The sequence below is a fragment of the Pezoporus wallicus genome, unplaced genomic scaffold (assembly GCF_028554395.1).
Source record: "Pezoporus wallicus isolate ANWC-B61680 ecotype Strahan unplaced genomic scaffold, APGP_CSIRO_Pwel_v1 contig_3058, whole genome shotgun sequence".
NCBI classification, from domain to species: Eukaryota; Metazoa; Chordata; class Aves; order Psittaciformes; family Psittacidae; genus Pezoporus; species Pezoporus wallicus.
In genome coordinates this window covers 5608734-5628910 of record NW_026641153.1, presented here as the reverse complement: position 1 = coordinate 5628910, position 20177 = coordinate 5608734, and the positions used below count along the sequence as shown (strand labels likewise).

General features: G+C 44.3%; 1 protein-coding gene across 3 annotated transcripts in view; it reads right to left on the bottom strand.

Moving 5' to 3' along the window:
• FRMD4A (FERM domain containing 4A) overlaps positions 1-20177 on the bottom strand; it is a 380270-nt gene that overhangs the window by 213621 nt on the left and 146472 nt on the right. The window contains exon 1 of one of the 3 annotated variants that reach the window (XM_057422478.1): positions 8483-8823. The exons of the other annotated variants lie outside the window; for them this stretch is intronic. Coding sequence (XP_057278461.1) covers positions 8483-8548 — 66 coding nt within the window. The 5' untranslated portion in view covers positions 8549-8823. Of the gene's footprint in view, positions 1-8482; positions 8824-20177 lie in introns of those variants that run through there. 3 annotated transcript variants of the gene reach the window in all.

Here is a 20177-nt window from a genome sequence, read left to right as displayed (position 1 = left end):
AAATATTCACATAGCTGTTCATCTGTTGCTTTTTGTACTCAGCCTCGGGTTTCCTGCTGAGCCTGCACCCAGCCAATTGCAAAGACCCATCAGCTGGTATGTCCACCAAGTCAGCAAGTTCTCGGCACAGCCTCTAGTGAAAGTCATGGTACGAACGTAGATGAAAGTCATGACACAGATCTAGACATGCCAGAAAATATCTTCAGGAAAGAGGACAGAGCAACTTCCTTTTCCCCTACTGCCACCAAGCAGACTCTGCAGATACAGCCTCCAGTTGTCCCACTCACCCTCCATCCCGTGTATGGTCCTTGGTGCAGAAAGCATCCAAGCCTCCGTGCATTCAGGCAGACAGGCTCCTGGAAAACCCTGCCCAGAAGAACAGCAGCAGATAGCAACTAGGGCCTTTGCTAGATGGAACAACATTTGCCTTGTGTTTTAGTGTGCTGGTAGGTCTCCTCTTTTCCCACATAGCTCGGGGAGACAGTAATTAATGAGGGAGGGAACTCGCCTGACCCCATTGCCCTGGAGACGCCCCTGTAAACATCATGAAGGGATCACAGAGGCCACCTCTGACTTCCAGGGCTTATATAAACAAAAGAGGAGATATTTGGCAACAGCACCACATTCCCACATAGTGGATGTGTAGTGGAGGCTGGATGTGATGCATACAATAGCAGTCATGCAGTCAGCTGGGGTATGACTGCGCACTATTTCTATCAGGGCTCTGGTCTAAAGACTAATCCCTGTGACTGCAAGAAGCACTCAAATACTTGGTGCATCTCAGTATCAAGTCTACAACGTGAGTGGGCTGTTCCTGTGTAGTGCTTAGCACTGCTGATTGGCTTCAGCTCCTGAAGAAAAGGTTTGCTCAGCATGGCATGGAAGGTACTCAGCCTTAAGCCTTAAACAGGATATGTGACATATGGACTATGTCAAACACTGGGAAGATAAATGCTTCTTTGTTCTGTGTAATGTTCTCCCTTTTAAAACTTCATCCCTGTTATGCTTTGCTTTGATTAATTTTAATATCTAGTGGGAAAGCATATGCGTCTATGTGAGGGAAGGAGAGAGTTTATGTTGCTCTAAGAGAAAGACACATGAATAGAAGAGAGGCCAACATGTCCCTAAAGAAAGGAGGGAAGTAGAAGACCCCTGAGAGATGTTAGGAGGGTTTTTAAGCCTTGCCAGACCCGGTAAAGAGCTTTTCAGGCAAATTTTGTTTTGCAGTTGAGGTTTCACAGGCATGCAATAATGATGGCTTTCCTATGAGTGGGAAGAAAACTGCATTTGAACAGTTGAAAGAGAAACTGCTAACACTGGCAAAATACAAACCCAATTTGGTTATGTTCTTATGGATTTATATGGACAGATTGAGAAAAGTGAAAAGTGTGTCTGACTCTGGATCTTCAGCCTTGGAGTCTCTCCCTGTAATTCCTATCAGTCTTTATTTTATTCCTTTAGCTCTCCTGTGTCTGCTGAGCTGTAGTATCACCCTACTGCCGTTGTAGGAGACATCTGGAGTGGCATTTGCCTCTCCAAACTTTGGTTGCTTTTGCGTGAGCTTGTCATCCGGACTCCTTTTGTCATCAATGAAGAGAAATGGGCACTTGGAAGGTTTAAGAAACGAGATGTGCTTCAGCTGCCTACTTTACTGGGGGGTAAATGATACCTGAAAGTGTCTATGTCTCCACGCTGATTATAAAATAAGCTTGATAACCGGCCACTCTTGCCCTTCCTCTCCAGCTATCAGAAGTTCTGCTGTGTCCCTTGGTAGCTGTACTTCTTTACCTTGTCCTTGTTATAACATCCCTGTTGGCATTAGTACTCTCAGCTCTTCATGTTTACCATCTACTTTCTGTGCATTGTTCAGCATGGGAGAGCAAGCCTAAAACGCTCCACAAAGCTCTTCTGTTCCACAGAGGCTTTCTGAGGGTCAACAGCATGACCCGACTCTCATGGGAGCAAGGAGTTATCTGCAGTTGATGGCACTGAATGCAGGGCTGCAGCACAACACTATGGCTTTTCTTCTGCTCCAGGACTCTTCATGGCAGCTGTGCCTGGAAACTTGTGTCCCTGGGGTGGGTTCAAACAATGACTCAACAAATTAATGAAAGAACATCTACTGTGAGCTGCTAAATTCAAAGACACCAATTCTGGGTCACGAAACCCCTGAATGCAAACAACTTGTGGTTGGAAGATAACTGTGGGGACTCTGACTATGTACTTGCTCTGTTCTTGCATTTGCCTGCATGTTCCTAATGTCAGCTGATGCCTGAGGCATCATCAGCAGGTCATTCATTGGAAAGACTTGGTACATAGAATCACAGAATTTTTGGGGTTGAAAAGGACCGCAAGATCACCCAGTTCCAAATAGCTTTTATTTTCTCATTTTCAGAAGTGTTGAAACAAAACCTGACAGCTACCTGTTTGGATCTCTTTAATGGCACAATCATGCTGAGCAACCTCAGTTTTTAGGGCAGGTCAAAGGGCCTGTTTCTGCTTACCTGGCAAAACTCAGGCTGACACCAGTGGTGGAGGATGAAGCTTTAAATCACTTGCAAACTGGATGCTGAGCATAAACTGGAGGATGCTGCTGTTGCCAGAGAGAAACTTATTAAGAGCTGCTTCAAAGAACTGATTTCACTGATAAATAAACACATGGGATTACCCATTACGCTGCAGAGGGTGAGGTTAGCACCCATGTTTTTGCATTATGCATGATTTGTGACTGCTCCAAGCATGAACTTGCTGCTTGCTTTTCCATTAATAAGCCCTGGCAGCCTGGCAAAGCCACACAATTTATTGCCACTAGAGAGGTTAATGGATCTCTTTACATGTTGATAATGTCTGATTATTGCAATGGTTATTAAGAAAAATGTAACACAGACTCCAGGAGTTGATAGTAACTGCAAGAATGTCTGTTTTATTATGGCAGGGATGGAGACTGCTGCGTGCACCGCTCGCTGCGCAATGGTGGTTGAAGCAAGTTCATCACATCCACCTTTCTGCACCCCTCCTTTCTGCAGATTCACTTATGAGAATGGCTACTGTTAACAGTGTTGATGGCATAAAAAAATAAAAAGGTTAATGGTGTAAGTAAGTAAGTGCCCAAAAAATGGACAAATATAAAGCCCATCTATGCCAGAGCCTGCTAAGACTAGATCCAAAGCACTCTTCATCCTTGGCACTGGAGATCTGTGCCCCACACATTGATGGTTGGATTATTCTGTGATTGTGGCAGAGTATTATAATCTGTAGAGAAAGAATCAGAAAAGTTGGATTTCAGGGCTCAGATTTCTATTCCTTCTTAAGTGGGAAGATAGAGGAGAGTGCTGCTCAAATGGCTTAATGCCCCAGGAGATCACTGCTGCTTTTGCTGATATTTTTCTATTATTAATAAGAGCTGTATAATGCCCCTCTATTTGCAGTTTGGTTTTAGGAGCTGGAACATGTAGACATTAGTAGCCACCACTCCAGACCCTTATTAGGACATGGTGGCTTTGTCCACCTCATGGTGCTATACCCATTGCCAAGATCTCCTAGGGAGTCTGGACTCCTTTGTCACCAAAGCCCAAGGGACCTGGCTCTCATTTTGAACTCTTTAGTGTTAGGGTTGGATTTCTATTCCTTCAAATATCCAGCTTTATGTCTGGCTGGATATGGGAGTTTGACTCAGACCTTAATTCCTGGTATGAAGAATGCTGGCAGAAGAATGAGCCAGAATACTTGCAGCATCCCAGGTAATTCCCTCTGACTTCCTCTGACTGTTATGGTATTAGCAACAGAGATTAAGTTTCATGTCCTTGCTATTTTGGTATTAACTCTGCCAGGACTTGACAACATGGGGAGGGAGAAGAGCAGCTGTTTCTCAGGATGATGGGGATGGCTGGACCATAGCAAATCTGGATTGCTAAACCCACCCAGGGCGAAGCAACCACAGCCCCTCCTCATGCCAGGAAGCCCTCATGAATGTAACTTTCATCAGATAGTCTCGTATATGCATATGTATATGTATGTGTATATATATGTATATACACATACTTTAAAAATAATATTTAAAAAATCATATATATTATATGTTTTATATATATATACACACACATACATGCATATGTATAAATTTATCTGTGCAATGTGGTGAAAGGAAGGATGAGGAGCCTGCTGTGGAAATACTTGTCTGCAGGAATGTAGAAGCAGCAATGGAGTGTACTGTGGATTTGGCAGGCTTGGTTGTGTTGGATGGTGTCTAAGACCCCACAAACCCCTGGAGATAAATTGCTTGTTGTTTCCCAGGTGTTATTTGGAGTGGGCCTGGGATATAGTGTTCATGGTTTAAAGACTTCATCTAGGTCTCTCTTTCTCTCCTGGGATACCACTACAGATCCATCACTCCTGCCTGCAGAAATCAGTACCTTTTTTGAAGTCAGCTGGTGCTTGATTACTTCAGGCCCACTTTTCCACTAAGATTATAATCCTTTTGCCTCTTTGCTTGAGAGTCTGTTTCTTCCACATTTAAAACCACATCCCTAATGCAAGGAAAAGCATCCCTCAGTGGGACATGCCTTGCAGCCTACCTCACTCTCAAACCCTCCCATACATCCCATGCAATATGCCCCAGGAATGCTAGACATGGTGTATCATGAGGCTCACTCTAGCTGTGCCAAAGGCAAGGCTTGGACGGCAGTGAGGTTGGTCCTGAAGTGTACCTCAAAGGCTTCCTTTCACAGACGGCACAAGAATAATTAGCGTGTCTGGAGGCAAGGAGGCTTTGGCTCAGGGATGCTTTTTGCAAGCAGAAAAACAAGGATTCAGAGCACGTGTTTCTTATCCGGACTTCCTTTTCCCCTTAGCAGAGCTGAGGGACCTGCTGAGCTTGTCCCTGTGCTGCCTCCCTGCTTTGTCCCCTGCATCCCTGTCCAGATGCCTCGAGGCAGCCAAGACCCTGCTCATCAAGCAACTCAGTGGCAGCCCGTCGGTGATGACAGCTAATTATGAAATGTCACATTGGAGGCCTCCCTTTTATCTCGCCTCGTAGAGCCCAGCAAAGCTTTCCAATGGCCTTGGGTAACGGGGGAAAGGAAGTGTCAGTGCAGCAACAGCTGCTTCTCCGATAGCAGGATGACAACGCCGTGCGTATACCATGTCCTGGAAGGAAGTGGCAGTTCATGCCATGTAGATGTGATTCTCTGGTCTGTTAAAGAGTGTTCCGGTGTAAGATTAGCTTTCCAAAGGACATGTTAAACATACCTGCTGTCAAGGCTTGCAATCATCCCTGTGAAACTCTGCTGAACACACTCCAGGTGAGTTCCTGCAGGACAACTTAGCTATAAAACTATTAGAAATGGCACCGTCCCATAGTCTTTCTTCAGTCTTCATTCCTGGATTAGTCTGAGCTGAGCTAGGTCTCAGTTTCTTTTAGAAACTGGTGGTTACTTCTCATGTGCTGTCTACTATAACCTTTCTACAATGTAAAAGAATGGGCTTGCTGGCTGGGTACAAGCTGTTGAAGTGGGCTTTGTCAGGGTCCACTGGTCTGGGAATGAGTTACTGTCCCTCCAGTCCAAGAAGCATTAAAACTAGGCTTCTTCAAAGGACAAAAAAGACAAGTCAAGGCTCCATAGACCACAATTTCCAAAGTTTATAGGTAATCACCTGGTTTAGAGCAGTGAAGGGCACCGAAGAACTGGAAGGGGAGCATTATGGTGACAGATGGCTTCACTCCTTCAGCAATAATCGTGACCTGGATGAAGATGCATGGCACGGAACAGACAGAGATCGTTCCCATACGAGTCCTGTTACCTGGCAGCCCCCATTCAGCCCTGCTGGTCTGGTCCCATGCTTTTCACCCAAGTACAGGGTTGGCTGGTAACAACAAAACACTTGGTAATGGATTAATGACCTCAGATAAACCTGGCTGCTAGAATGATCTGTAACAGCCAGAGATTTACGTTTTACCCTTCCTTCATACTGAATTTCATGTTTACTTTTCTGTATCCTGTAGGAGAGATTATTTTCAGCATTACTTAATGGGGAGGTGGTTTAAGATCAAACACAGCCACAAGGCAAGGTGATGAGTAAAGCCTGAACATTGTGCCTGATAGTGTCAGAAAAAAGGATTCTGCATTTGGAATATTTGGGCTAGATTATCCAAAATTCTTCCTGCCATAATTCCTAGGCAGTGTTCAGAAGAGCCCACTTTGCTGAAAACACATTTGCTCATCAGGAAAGACTTATTTGCATAGAGCCTAATTTAGATTCACAGTCCTTGATGGTCAAAGCGAGACATGAAGCCTGGACATGCTACCCAGTCTTAGAGTCCCAGGCTCTGCAGAGGGACAAAGGGGTGAAGCAGTGACACTATTACAGTGTGCCCGTGCACAATGCTGCACAGACACACCAGCTCTTGAGAGCCAGATGGGGCTCCAGCATGGCACAGCATGGCACTGCATTGACATGTCCCTGCACCACAGTTTCAGCTGTGATTGCAATGTTCCAGCTGGGTTTCTGGAATCAAACATTTGAGGGGCCAGTTCCAAACACAACCTGAGAACAGCTCCATTGGTTTAACAAACTGAAGTCACCAGAACCTCTAGAGAATTAGGACATATTTATTCTGTCTACTGTCACACTCTGCAAAAACCACCCCAACCCAAATGCAAAAGCCATGAAAAAGACACTTGGAATGGAATCAAGGGGTGGACATATGATTAGACAAAGCTTAGACACAGCTCCAAACCACTGCTCACGGTGGGACACAAAGAGCCAAGAAGAAATGCTGTGCTATGGCCTGTCTTACAGGGCTGGGTGGTTCCCAGCAGGGCAAGAGACTTTTCATGCCCTTCAAACACAATCAGACACAAGTAGGACTCTTCAGCCTCAATCAAATCAGTCAACCCTGGCTTTCTAGATCTTGGCAGTCTCAGAGATACTGCTTGGAGCTACCCTGCAACTAAATGCCTTTAATGACTGACTGTTAATGACACCTGCACATGGGAGCTTTTAGTCTCCCAGGTGTCAAGCACTCAGCTCAGTGAAATGATGCTAAGCTACAAACATACCAAGAGAGATTGTGGTGCCAAGTTTATCCTACAGCAACTGCAAATAGTCCAAAGAAAGCACTGGTCTCTTCCCACGCCGAGTAACCTTCACAGTGTGCTGTGGTCATGAGATGCAGATGTTGCATCTTTGCTTCTCATGGGGATTTAAACCCTTAGGAAGTTTCTCTAGTGCTCATGGTACTCAGAGGCAGGGAAAGGAGCTGAACCCAGTGTGACAAATAATCATTAGGTTTGTTCAAATCTCACAACCCAAAAATTATTTCAACATTTCATTCCTTAAATAGAGGCTTTGATAGAGCAGCCTCCAACTGTTTTCCTCTATCCCTTATCTTAACAACCTGTGGGAAAGGTGACAGGGCACTCCCCAAAATGCTGAGGAAAGAGATGTCATTGCAGGGAGACTTGAATCCATTTCACAGCACAGATGGACACCTAAGGAACTGGACCACAGGCTAGGAAGCTGGCAAGATCTCCTGTTTTTGACTTTTGTGGTTGATGTCTAAGATTCCTCATCACTAGACTCTGAAATTCAAAGCATTTTATTTAAGAGATGCCAAAGTCTCTCTTGAAAATTGAGAATGGCACTTGCCATCTTATTTCCTATAGCCTGAATTCAGACAGTGCAAATCACCTTGACATGGCTTTTTCTTTGAAGAAGATAAATGATCTGGCAATCCCTCATTGTCTTCCCCACACCACCCAAAAAACTTCCCAAACATGGATATCTCTGACCTTTAGGCAAAACCCATCAAGTTATGCTGGAAAAAGCAGGAATATGTTTTGAAATGTTTTGATATTTTTAAGAAACTTTTAAATAGAGATGATGAGACTGATTCATATCTCAGATGTGCAGAAGCAAATGGTATATTGCTTCACTGAGCTTTGATGATTTGAAGGAAGCAATTACAGATTAACACAGTGTTTGATATATCTAGGAGGAATAAACCTGATTTTATTGAAAACATGACTAGTTTTTTTTTGTTCCTCTATCTCTTACAAAACTAACCCAGAAATCAAAGCGGTAAAAGACTGTAATCTAACGAATGTCAAAGTCCTAAAGCCAAGGACTCTTGATGCTAAGCAATGCAGTTTAAATCTCTGTCAATGCACTTCTTTGACAAAGTTATTTCTCAAAATGACCAAATTTCTCCTCCTTTAAAATACTTCAAAATAATTATAGATGATACACAAAGCCAGTGTAGAATGTACGCTGCCCTGGAATCACACTGTTCCAGTTTTTCATATTACCACTTGCAGTAGATGCCTTAGCTATACTAGAACACATTGGTAGTGCTGGACACACAGTTTAACAGGAGATGTAAAGGAATTAAGTCAATGCAACACTTGGATACACCATTAAGTTTGTACTCTGCCTTGTAGATTATTAGCATCTCACTTTAAATAAGAAATTGTAGCTTACTTACGAACACATCCATTAGTAGGTGCTCCAGCGTCACTTCAATATCCTCTAATTTAGCTGCTAAAGTCATTGTGAAGTCAAATGTTAGCTCTGGACAGAGAAGAGCCCCCAATCCAAACCGTCTGTGGCCAAAGCTGGTTCTCAAACAGTAGCAAAGGAGCTTCTCACAGCTAAAGAAAACCCGAGGAATCAGAACTCAACATCTGAGTCCAGATGACGCCTGGACTCTGTGCTGGCTGTCAGTCCTGCTTGCGGGACTGAGGATCATTCCATGTGTGCAAGATGGGAGCAGACGCTGCACTGCGCGTGCTGCTTTCCTTTCAGAGCTCCCCAGTCAGAAACATGGAGTTACATCTGGGAAACCACAACAGAGGGAGGGAGAGACACACACAGAGGGAGAGAGAGGGAAGGAATGGAATAAACTGCCTTTGACTATGACTGATATTTATAGGACTACTTGTTTTTGACTCTAGTCCATTTCTCTGTTCATTTCTGACCTTTCACAAATGGCTCAACACACTGGAGTGTATTGTAAAACAGGGGCAGCAGGTCCCACAGAAGTTGGCTGTGACCAGTGCTGGGCCAATTCACACAAGCACACCATCAATAGCTCTTTGTCAGAGCATACCAGCCTCTGTACTGTAGCTAGTGATAGAGGAGAGCACAGACGTGTAAAAAACAAGGAAACAAAAGTTGTTTGGATACTAATTTTTTCCTAAGTATATTAATAGATTCCCTTACCCACTCCCCAAAGCACTGGACTACAGTGGTGACTGTTGAGGTTATGTACAAAGGGGAATAACCTCAAATAATCCTACAGGGTTTATCTCTGCAAACACCCTGCACTCCCTCTGAAATGTCTTCCCACCACTCAACCCCTTCAGCATCCCTGTACAGGATGCTAAGCACTTCTTGGGGCTAAACCCTTCCTTTTATTGCATTTATGGAAAGTTTAAAGCATGATCCTAAGTGCTTGCTGTTCCTCTGCACATCTGTTCCTACTTAAGTCAATGGAGAAAAGGTGACATTTTTTCTTGCATAGCACTATTTGTTTGTAGCTCTAACAGCACCACATGTAGTGGCAAGGTATTGATAGACCCGATCCAACTGAAGCTAAACCCAATGAGGATTCTTCAAAGAATTTGGTTAACGCTAGCTGGGAACCAAATAGAAAGGAAACTGAGACACAAAAAGGAGAAATACTGAAAGTCATGGTATAAAGGGGTGCTGGTGAAGTCTGTTGCATCCTGGACAGTGCCAAGTTCACCAAAATGCCTTCCATGATGTCCACGTTATTCAGCCATACTCGTTCTATTTATTTAATATGTACTCACACAGTTTGAAAACTGAGTGAAATCTTGCATGTGATGTATTCCAGGCAGTGGAAAAAAACACGAGGCTGCCCTAAAGGATTCAGAAACTGAAGACCAGTATTATTTATAAAGGTGTGAGATGGACAGAGTTGATGGAGCTTAGAGGGACTTCTAGTCATAAATTCCAACTAAACGTTCTCAGAGTTATAGCTGAAATCACATTTTTAGACACCTACCATCAGCATCCGAACAGGAGCTGCCTCTGATGGCCGAGTTTTACTAGACAACATGATAGACCATCTGGGACATGATATGATGGATAGGTTCAATAGCAAAGAAGGGCATGTAATTCATTTTCCGGATGGACCAACTCTCATTCATTCACGCAAGGCCCTGCATCAGATAATAAGTTAGCTGCTCCAGAAATACAACCAGCACAGGAAGCTTGTCTACTGCGGAGAAAGATTGTTCATCATCCACTTACTGGCCTTTCATTAAAGCTTTGAAAAAGTGTCTGCCTTCACTACCCTGAGTAGAGGGGTGTTCTAATGAGCGTGGATCAAACCCCGAGGAAACATATTTGGAGGTTATTACACTGAAGGTGGCCAAAACTCAAGGAACCATAATGCAGTGTTCTGGTGAGTGAGCTAGCATGCATTCTCACCACTGTAAGAGGCCATGTGGGTACCACTGCAGACAGGATTTCACATGCTCCGCTCTCTAGGAAGCATTTGCAGAAGACCTGCCTGCTGGTAAGTCTTCCTCTCCTGTGGTACACATGGCCTCTTATAGTGAGGCCAGAGATCAAAGATCCTAGGAAGCTACAGTTTCTACTAGAGCAGACTGGGTACAAGGATGCTTGACTGACCTTTTGCAGGTCTCCATCTCTGGTCCACAGCAAGCAGTGTTCAGGCTGTGACAGTATGAGCCAACAAAGGTCCATCAGGATTGAATCATGTGTTTGTCTGCTTCTAACTAACTGATAACACTGTCCAACCAGTCTGACCACAACAAGAACTTTACTGGAACCAAACATGTGATCCCTTGATCCCTCCCACCCCATTGACTGCACAAAGGCCATGTGTTAAGTACTGAAATATGAAATTAAAGATCCTTTTCTGCAGGATCCCTTTGTGTAATAACATGGGGCAACCACGTCACTTGTGTCCCTTGACAGTCCCAGTAGCTGCATTGTATTGACCATAGAAATAAACAACAGGAGACATCTTCCAGGGTCAGAATGCAGCGTCCATGTGACAGCCTTTTTGACTCCAACACAGGCTCATTTTTGTCTTTACAAAGATGAATTTCAAGATCATTTCAAAACTGGTGTCAGGCACAAGCAAACGGCTCAAGGGAACACATAAAGACTTCCCTGATGCCTGCTCAAGAAACACCTGGCACTAAAACCACCACGTGTGCCACCAGCGACAGCAAGGAGGATGAATGGGTTGATGGGTTCTCACTCAGGCTCAGCTTTACATGGCCTGGACTTCCATTATCACAACAATAAATGACAGATATAAGACATATACCAGCTCTTAGATTCTTGCAGTTGCAATATTCAGCGTAGCAATTTTCCCACTGATCAATATTAACTGTCTTCAGAAATAGTCAGAGTTTTGGGGAAAATACTGTTGATGTAAAAAGTCGCTTCGCTGAAATAAGCCCTGTGGAATTTTCCTAACTCTTAGACTGCAAGGTATTTTGTGTCATGGGGTATTTCTCTTTCAAATTTTCCTTCAAATTGCAATACAATTTCAGATTCAAAGCAAAGAACAATATGAAAAGTTCTAAAATACAGAAAATGTGCAGAAGATGAGAAAAAATTCTCTCCTTGTTCTAGTGATAACTGAAACAGTTGGTGTGGCTGTGGTACAAATATACTGATGGTAAAAAACAAAGGTGACCAGAGAGCAGAAAGTAATTTCACTCAACCCCTTGCAAAAAGTGGAAATTAGAGTCACAAAACCAGATCTAAGCAGAAGAACTTCTTCAATAAACCGAAGCTTGGGGAGCTCTGAATCTATCCCATTGGCATTCATGTAACTCTCACTTCAACTTACTTACCCCATATGACCTCTTTTATAGAAATAGCCTCTCAACTACAATAAACAAGAAACAGAATTTCACTGAGTTCCCCAGGGATTATTCCCAAAACCTCTGCACATGTATGCATGTATGCATGTGCATTATAAGTACACATGAACTCGAGACCACGTGTGATAATGCAAGTTCTGACTTATCTGATTCTTCAGTGCAGTAAGTCCACTTTATTAAATCATTACTTACATCTTTTCTGATTCCTGAGAATTTATTATTTTGGCCTTTGCAAGCATGAGACCTCTTCTATTTAAAGCAGAGCATCCATCTGACAACACACCAGGGTATTTGTGCAGAACAGGATGTTCTCCTACACCCACATTTTCCCCTCACTTCCTTCCTAGTTTTCTTCTACCATTTGGGAATAAGAGCCGAAGAGAGCTGAGGAATGGAGACTGTTGGAACATTTTTTTCCAAAATGAGATTTCAGCAAAACATGCTGTTTTTCAAAAGCTGAAATGTTACGTGGAAAAACACTAGGTCCCAGGATTGTTCTCTTAGGGGAGTTTCAGGGGTGAAGGTGACTGGAGATGGTAGGAAAAAGTCATCCTGGAAGGGCTAGCTTACAAAGACAGTGGTGTGAAAACAGAGCATAAAATTTAGTGAATAAAGCCAAAAGCTGACAAGAAAGGCTTAAAGAGCAGATCTAAGCCATGAGTCCCTTATGCTTTGTTTGGGCCAGCCCAGCTTGCAAAGATGGGAGCTGAGGAGTCTGGGGAGGAAAACAGGCAGATTATTCTTGTATGAGGCAAAATGCATGCTGGCCTCATGGAACCCACAAGAAAAGGGAGCCTGGCTCACCTCTACCGGTTTAGTCAAGGGGTCAAGTCTGCAGTAACTGTGGATTATAAACACGTATGACAAATATGTGTGAAAACTCATCTAGGACAGTGCCTTTGCCATGCCACAAACTCAGGAGGCAACGGCAACTCAGCTGCAGCAAGCTGGGCCATGTTTCTGCCTAACTAGTAGAGAAATTTTATGACCTTTTCTGCTTTAAATGATTGAAGTGAAGATTTAAATATGAGTCTTTTTGATGTCCTGCACAGGTTTTTCTATGCTATTTCTTTTTGAGAGCAAATAATAGATCTGCTGCAACAAAGTGTGAAGCTGTTCTCTTTGAGGAAGGTGAAGAGGGAGGTCCCATCTTCTTGGTAAACTCGGATCACAGGGAAACATCAGCCTCCAAAGCCCTCTTTCTACCTCCAGCTTTCCTTTCCCTACAAAAACCTGGATGCAGGAACTCACCAACCTGACACCTCCAGGTTGGACTGCAGTAATTCACTCAGTATGGGGCTAAGCGTGAAGCTTAGCAGGCTCCAGCTGGCTCAGAGCACAGCCATCTGCCTTCACCTTGGTTCATGATGCTGTAAGTCAACCCCATCCTGCAGTAGCTTTCAATGTCGGTTGAAGGCCTTGATGATAGCTTTCCAGTGAATTCAATAACCCTAATGCTTCATCAAACACCTATGGCCCAACCTCAAAGCTATGTTCCAGGTTGCAATGCAACAATTTCATCTGATTTATGACACAACAGGCATCTAGCTATGACACAGTATCTCCAGAGGAGTCCTGTAAACCTTGAATCTGTTCAATCAAGGCAATGAGGAGAAGGCTTTTTGTTTTTTTCCATGTGTATGGGTGAGAACATTCACTACTCAACCGAATCACAGACAACCTGGGAAAGGTGGCAAGCAGTGAGGAAGCACAGTTTGCAGGCGACACCATGGTATTCAGGGTAGTGAGAGCAAGGGCCTGCAGAAAGATGCAATGAAACTAAGTGAATGAGCAATAAATGAGCAAATTAAACTTAATACAGCCAAATGTGAGGTAATGTTCATGGAAGAAAAAATGTTCTGAACTTCACGTATAAAATTATGGTCTCTGGGCTCACTCAGGAATAAGATATTTGGATTATAATAGTTCTATGAAATACCAGTTCATTGCTCAGTAGTGGTGGAATAAGCCAATAAAATATTAATAATTACCATGGGTCAAGCCAAAGAGAATATTAATACACCACTGAAGCAAATCTGGGTTCACTTACATCTTGAATCCTCAATCCCTTTATCTCCAGGAAAGATAGAGAGACGATGGACGGGATTCAAGAAAAGGCAATAAAAGTGATTAAATGTAAGAAAAATGGCTCATATAAAGAAATGACTAACTAAGCAAAGTGGAGTCTTTTGTCTGGAAAAGAAAAAGAAAGATGCGTGAAGGAGAAATTAAGGAGATCTACAGAACAATAATAAGGGTTCATCAAATGAGGCCGTCAGGAGCCACACTCAGAATAAATCAAAGGAAGCAATTCAAGCAGAGCTGATAGTTGGCACTCCTTGCCAAAGGATGCAAGGATGCAAAAGTTTACCTGGGTTCAGAAGAAGACTGGAAAAATTACAGGGTTATAAATGCATAGAGGGATACTGGATGTCTAAAGGCCACATCCAACAGGGTGGTCTCCAGGCAGAAAACATGTGGAAGGTGGGAGAACATCCAGGGAAGTATCATGTGTGCTTTCCACTGTCCTCTCTGCATCACTCATACCCACTTCTGGAGATGGGACATTGCAAGAGCCTTTGCTCTGATGTGGTACAGTCGCCCTTAAATTTCAGTCCCATATGAGAAGCTGCCCCAAATTTATAATGAATTTCCCCAAATGTCCGAGCCAATTCCAGACTCTGCAATACAAAATTTTCCATGAATTGCTTGACCCCCCAAAAGACATATTCATCAGAGACTCTGTGAAGTCACCAGACCTTGAGGTACTACTGCTAGACTTGCATGGAAGGTATGTGCATGCCGAAGCCATGGAAGTGGTGTGACACTGGTTGCTGATCAATGGCCTCATCAAGATGTAGCTCCAATCTACTGAACAGGAGGTACTTGTCTCTCCCACAGCAGATATGTTTTCTTTTAATTTTACTTATTTTTATAAGAGGGATTTAGGTGTGTTTATTTCCTTTTATTTATAAGTCTTGCCTTTGTCCCAGAGTGATGACACCCTATGGAGGCGCATGTACTTTGACCTGTAGATACATTGCTGCTGGCAAAGCTGATGTGTGAGCCCATCTGCAGAGAAAGGGGCTGAGCATAGCTTTCCTTTCAGAGCAGCTCCTTCCAGAGCAGCTCCCCCTCAACGGCATAGGCCAAGCCTGCAGGTACACAGTGCGCTGCCAGGCAAGGCTACAGCACATCTGAGGGCTGCTCACCAGGACAGGCGAGGTCCCATGTGTCTGTCCACCCCCAGGCTGGCAATGGGACGGAGAAGTCATTGCTTGCAGCTGACAGGCTTGCCAGGCTGGGGCAGATGAAGAATGAGTGTGGGAGTCCCATTCCTGACCTCTTGCCTGCGGTGGGTTTGACATAGCTCCATAGTGGAGGAAAAATTCCTCTTCCACATGACAACAAGATAAACGTTTTTATAAGGAAGTCCCCAGATGGGAAGCACCAGCAGCCCTGAGGTGTTTTAGAGACAGGAGTCACACTGCCCTGGCAGGTTTAGCATCCAGGCTCACCCCAGCCTTTTCACAGCCTTTAACAGGGATGTTTCTGTTTGTTTTATGAAGCGAGCTTAGCAAAATAGAATCATCCTGCCTTTGAAGAGTCCCAGGTGTTGTAGAGAACTCAGCTTTCAAGTTTAAAACTCATGGCTATCACTTCTATTTTATTGTCACTATATTCAACCAACATCCCATCTTCTTGGGCACAGCTGCCGCTGTCTGACTTTTGTTCACTGCCCCCACTGCATTACTCTCTCCTCATAGGTGGTCCCTTTTTCCTTGATGGCCTCACACAGCTCTCTGTAACCAAGACATTGTTTTATTTTCATAATTTAACTGAGAGTCCTGAAAGCCATCCTTTGGCTAGAAGACATCTGTCTCCTGTTCTTTTCACATACACTCTCCTTTAAAGGCCACTATGGAAAAGGGAGGGGAAACCTCAAGTTTTCTCTCTTCCAGACTTCCCCCCAGAGCCAAACAAGCCACCCACATTTCGTCTTTGGCACAGGCAAGCTGAGTGGGTGATGCTCAAATGGGTCTTGTCTGTTTCAGCTGGAGAAGGAGGGCAGTGATCATGGTGAACATGGAGGAATCAAGAGTCCCCCAGCCTGGTTAGTCTCTGTGTACCCAAACCTGCCTCTCATGGCAGCAATCTCTGCAACACAATTCACCTACCCCAATCACAGCAATAGAAGCACACTTCTAATACTATCAAGAAACCCTCCCCTTTTCTGATCCTATTTGCCACAATTCAATGTTCCACCGGCTTCTCCCTTTGCTTTCCTAAAGCATGGATCTCCTATATCTCAAGGTGACCTCTTAGGCAAGGCTTCTGCAGTGATATTTCATTGGGAGGCTGTAGTGCTGCTCACACTCTCAGAGAAGCCCAGATGCCACTGAACCACACGAGCTTATTATTTAGCATCTGGGAGGGATCCCTCTTCAGCTTCTATCCTTGATGTAGGAAATCAGCTGCAGCAAATGACTAAAAATAGACTGAGCTTGCCCAAGACTGCATCTATAATGGATCAATTGCTTTTTATACATTTTTTTGGCTCGCTACAGTGCTGCTTTGTCATGTCACTTTCACTTGTTTGGGCGGGATCTTGAAATAATAGGCACATTCAGGGAATATAAATATAGCTATTTGTTGCCTTAAAATGGGTCTGCAGACAAATCACAGTCCCAGCTTCAGGTATTAGGAAGTTAAATCTTCCTCCTCAGACCTCTCTCTTTTGGACCTGTACCAAACTTTGGGCTTTGCAGCTTGAGGGCTGCTTTATCTTAAGCTATAGGCAAAAGCTCTTCTGCACAAAATTCAGACCCTCATAGATGTTGATTTAAGCAGCTCTTGATGCTAGTCAGGATTTGATTCTAATCAGAAATAGCGTGGAGTTAACATTGAAAAGCTGCAGCACAGTGAAATAAAAATAAATGCACTCCATTGTGTAGCTTAACGGGGTGCTAATTTCTTGGGAGCACATAAATAGGAGGCACAGAACACATCTGTTTGCTGGCATTGGGTCGGGAAAGAGCAGGGGAAATTTGGAGCTCTGTCACAGGGACAGGCTGAACTTTGTTCCCATGTCTTGCAGTACTGCACAAAGTCTTCTCTGTAGAATAGCCAGTTAATTAAAAATGATATTTATGGTCCCCTGGTGATGCATGACTGTAATTCTTCTATTAGTATTTCTACAAAGTCTGGCAGAGCAAGAGGGTTGGAGCCCCAGCAATGCAAACAGCAGTCCTCATCCTCTGTGCTACCCATGTGGCTGGAGTCCATACAAGAGGGGCTTTGGGCAGCCAAGCCCCTCTCTATCACACCGTATTTACCAAAGGATTTTATTGCCCAGGTCTTCCACAGTGAACATGGGACACCCCCTGCTACACTTTTAGATTCCCAGGTATTTTGCAAGCAGAAGTGAATTAATCTGCCTGATGTGGTTGGTATGATGCTCTCAGCCCATGTTATCACTTCCTCACACTGAGACACATGGCGGCACAGGGGAATCCAATGCAGCTTAAAGTACCGACACCATATCCTGTTCTTGACCCACCAGACTTCACATCCCATTGCCTCCTTCCTCCTCTAGCTCGCATCCAGCACAGCTTACAGGAATTATCCTCAGGCACTGACAGGGTATTTACTTGCAGTAAGGCTAGGCATTTAGAAACATCTGCAGTGTTTCCTGCTATGTGATGCATGGGGTCTTGGATATCAGATGACTTGAGAAGAAGCAATGTCCTGAAACTTTAAAATATGCACATGACAAAACATAGAGGTGATGGGAGGTGGAAAGGAGCAGGGAGATTTCCAGTCATTTTAACCCCCTTGTTTACGCAACTGCTCTGCACATGGTCAGAAAGAGGCAGAGATTTCCCCAGAGGCATATACAAGCAGGAAGACAGCAGATGGGGATCAGGGAGGACATTTTTCCAACCTGACCACTCTCAGCAGCCCCTGTGGGCTCCCACTTGCTGTTTTAGCCTGAATTTTAAGACACATAATGCAGTGAAGCAAGCTCTCATTTAACCTGGCCAGAGGATGTCCCAGAGCTCTCCACCTTTCAGGGAAGAGGTCCTCACTTCCCCATCCCACTCTAGCCCCCTCCCTCCTCCATCTCCAAAAGATTTCAGTTTTGGGAAACTCCTACAGAAGTCCATAATTAAACTCTACCCCATCACTGCCCCATCCCACTCCTCCACATCTCACATCACCCACCTCCACCCCGGTGCCAGCAGCTCACCTTTGGCAGGGATGTGCAGACCCTGAACTCGGCAGGTACCCGTGAGGGTCTGCAGAGCCGTGGGAGCTTGCGCCTCATCCTCCTGTACTTCTTCATATCCTTAATTTGTGTTAAAGATAAAGATAAAGCTCCTCTTATGGTACGTATCCAGTTGCCAGCAGCATCTATTAATAGCTGTTAGTTTGTCCTAATAGCTGGACACTGCAAGTACGCTGAAGTGATTTGTTATAAGCGTGTTAAACGCAAGTTTACAGTTGTTGAATGTTTCGCTAATACATAAAGACTCTATCTTGATACCACTGAAAATAAGACTAAAAACCTCTAACATTTTATTAGCAAGCCCTTACCTCTATTCCTTTTTGTGCACTGCTAGTCAGTCTGCTCATGGAAAAAAAAGAGATGATGAAAGCTAGAGAAACTCCTTGACACACTCTTTTTGGCTTTGTGTATTTCACTTTGAATTAGGATGCCAAACCAGGAGACCGACACTGCAGACTTCTGAGGCATTAAAAAAACATGAATCAGTGCTCAGCATGACTTGATTTGCTAAAAAAAAAAGGCTTCAAACTAAGGAACTCAAAAGAAGAAAATACTGTTCAGGCTCTTTCTCATTGTCTCCTGGTTTTGTCGTGCTTCCCTGTGCTTTAATGCTCTTCCCCAGGATGGTGAAAGGTAAAAAATCTGGTTTTCTGACCGAGTTTGGCATTGGCAGGTAATCACTTGGTTGGAGGATTCAAGGCTTTAGGAAGGGTTCAGGGAATGTGAGACTCCCAGAGGGATGTGCCATTCTCCATGACCTGGCATATGGTCCCCTTGGATTCACTGTGCCCCCTACAGGGAGGTATCTTGGCTAACACAAGCCTCACCCGGCTCTCCATGGTTAAAGATGACCAGCAAGCACTCTCAGAAAGAGGTCATTCATGCTGTGGGCCTTCAGCCTTTCCCTCCACTGACTCCTGGGGGGAGCCTTGGCAGTTCAGTGGGATGAATCCCCCTCCTCAAAGCCTGGCAAGGGCTAGCAGCAGATGGGAAGGACCACCTTGGCTGGCTCAGCTACTTCACAGTCCTGCTCCTGCAAGTAGTCCTAGGAATGATGTTTAGTTTAGGCAGAGCCAGAGGAATATCTTCCCATGGCCCCATCATCACAAACCCCACAAACACTCTGTTGCACGTAAGACTGGAAGCCATGGCAGAAGGCATCGAAGTATTGTCAATACTCCTACACAACCATAAGATGCAGTAGCTGAATTTCCTGGATGGTTCTAGGGAGCAGACTGGAAGGCACAGCAGGTAAAGGCACAACACCCCTGACAATATGATCTGGGGAAATGACTTTCTGATCCCATGTCTGGAGTGTGGCTTACCTCTGAAGGTGTTGGATCACACAATTCAGGCACCAGGGAGAGTGTCTGTGCCAGTGCCAGTGCCAGTGCAGCTGATCTTGCATCCTCTTCCTACACAACTCAATCCCCAAGGTGGACTGACCCCCATGAACAAATGACTGATCAAAGAGAAACGCATTCCTCTCTCCTTGTCCCAGAAACTGAAGCCTGGCTTATCATGACATAAAAATAGCTCGAACAAGCAGCAGTCTCCTCTATCATGGCGTTTGGCTGAAATGATCAGCAGAGATTCCTCCCCATGCTGCAGTGATGGAATAGAGATGACAAATCTGTCACTGATTATGCTCCATTACATCCTTACAAGATTTCTTGTGCTCCCTGCAGAGTAGATGTTCTTGCTTGGGTTTTTAAAGGATTTTAGGTAAAACAGACAGCCAACATCTCTGGCACCAGCCAACTGGTGTTCTGGGGTTTAATTCTTTCCCAGCTCTGCCCTGGGGATGTACAAAGGCATTGGAGATGCAGAAATGGCTACTTTTCTGAGTCATAAGGGCATTTATTAGGAAAATATCTGTGAAAAGCCCATGCTGTATCCTCTTTACACTCTTTAGCAGGAACCTTGCTCAAAATCAGCCTCTAGTATGTAGAATGGCGGGACCCAAACCCTATGGATCGGTGGATGCCTGTGAAAGT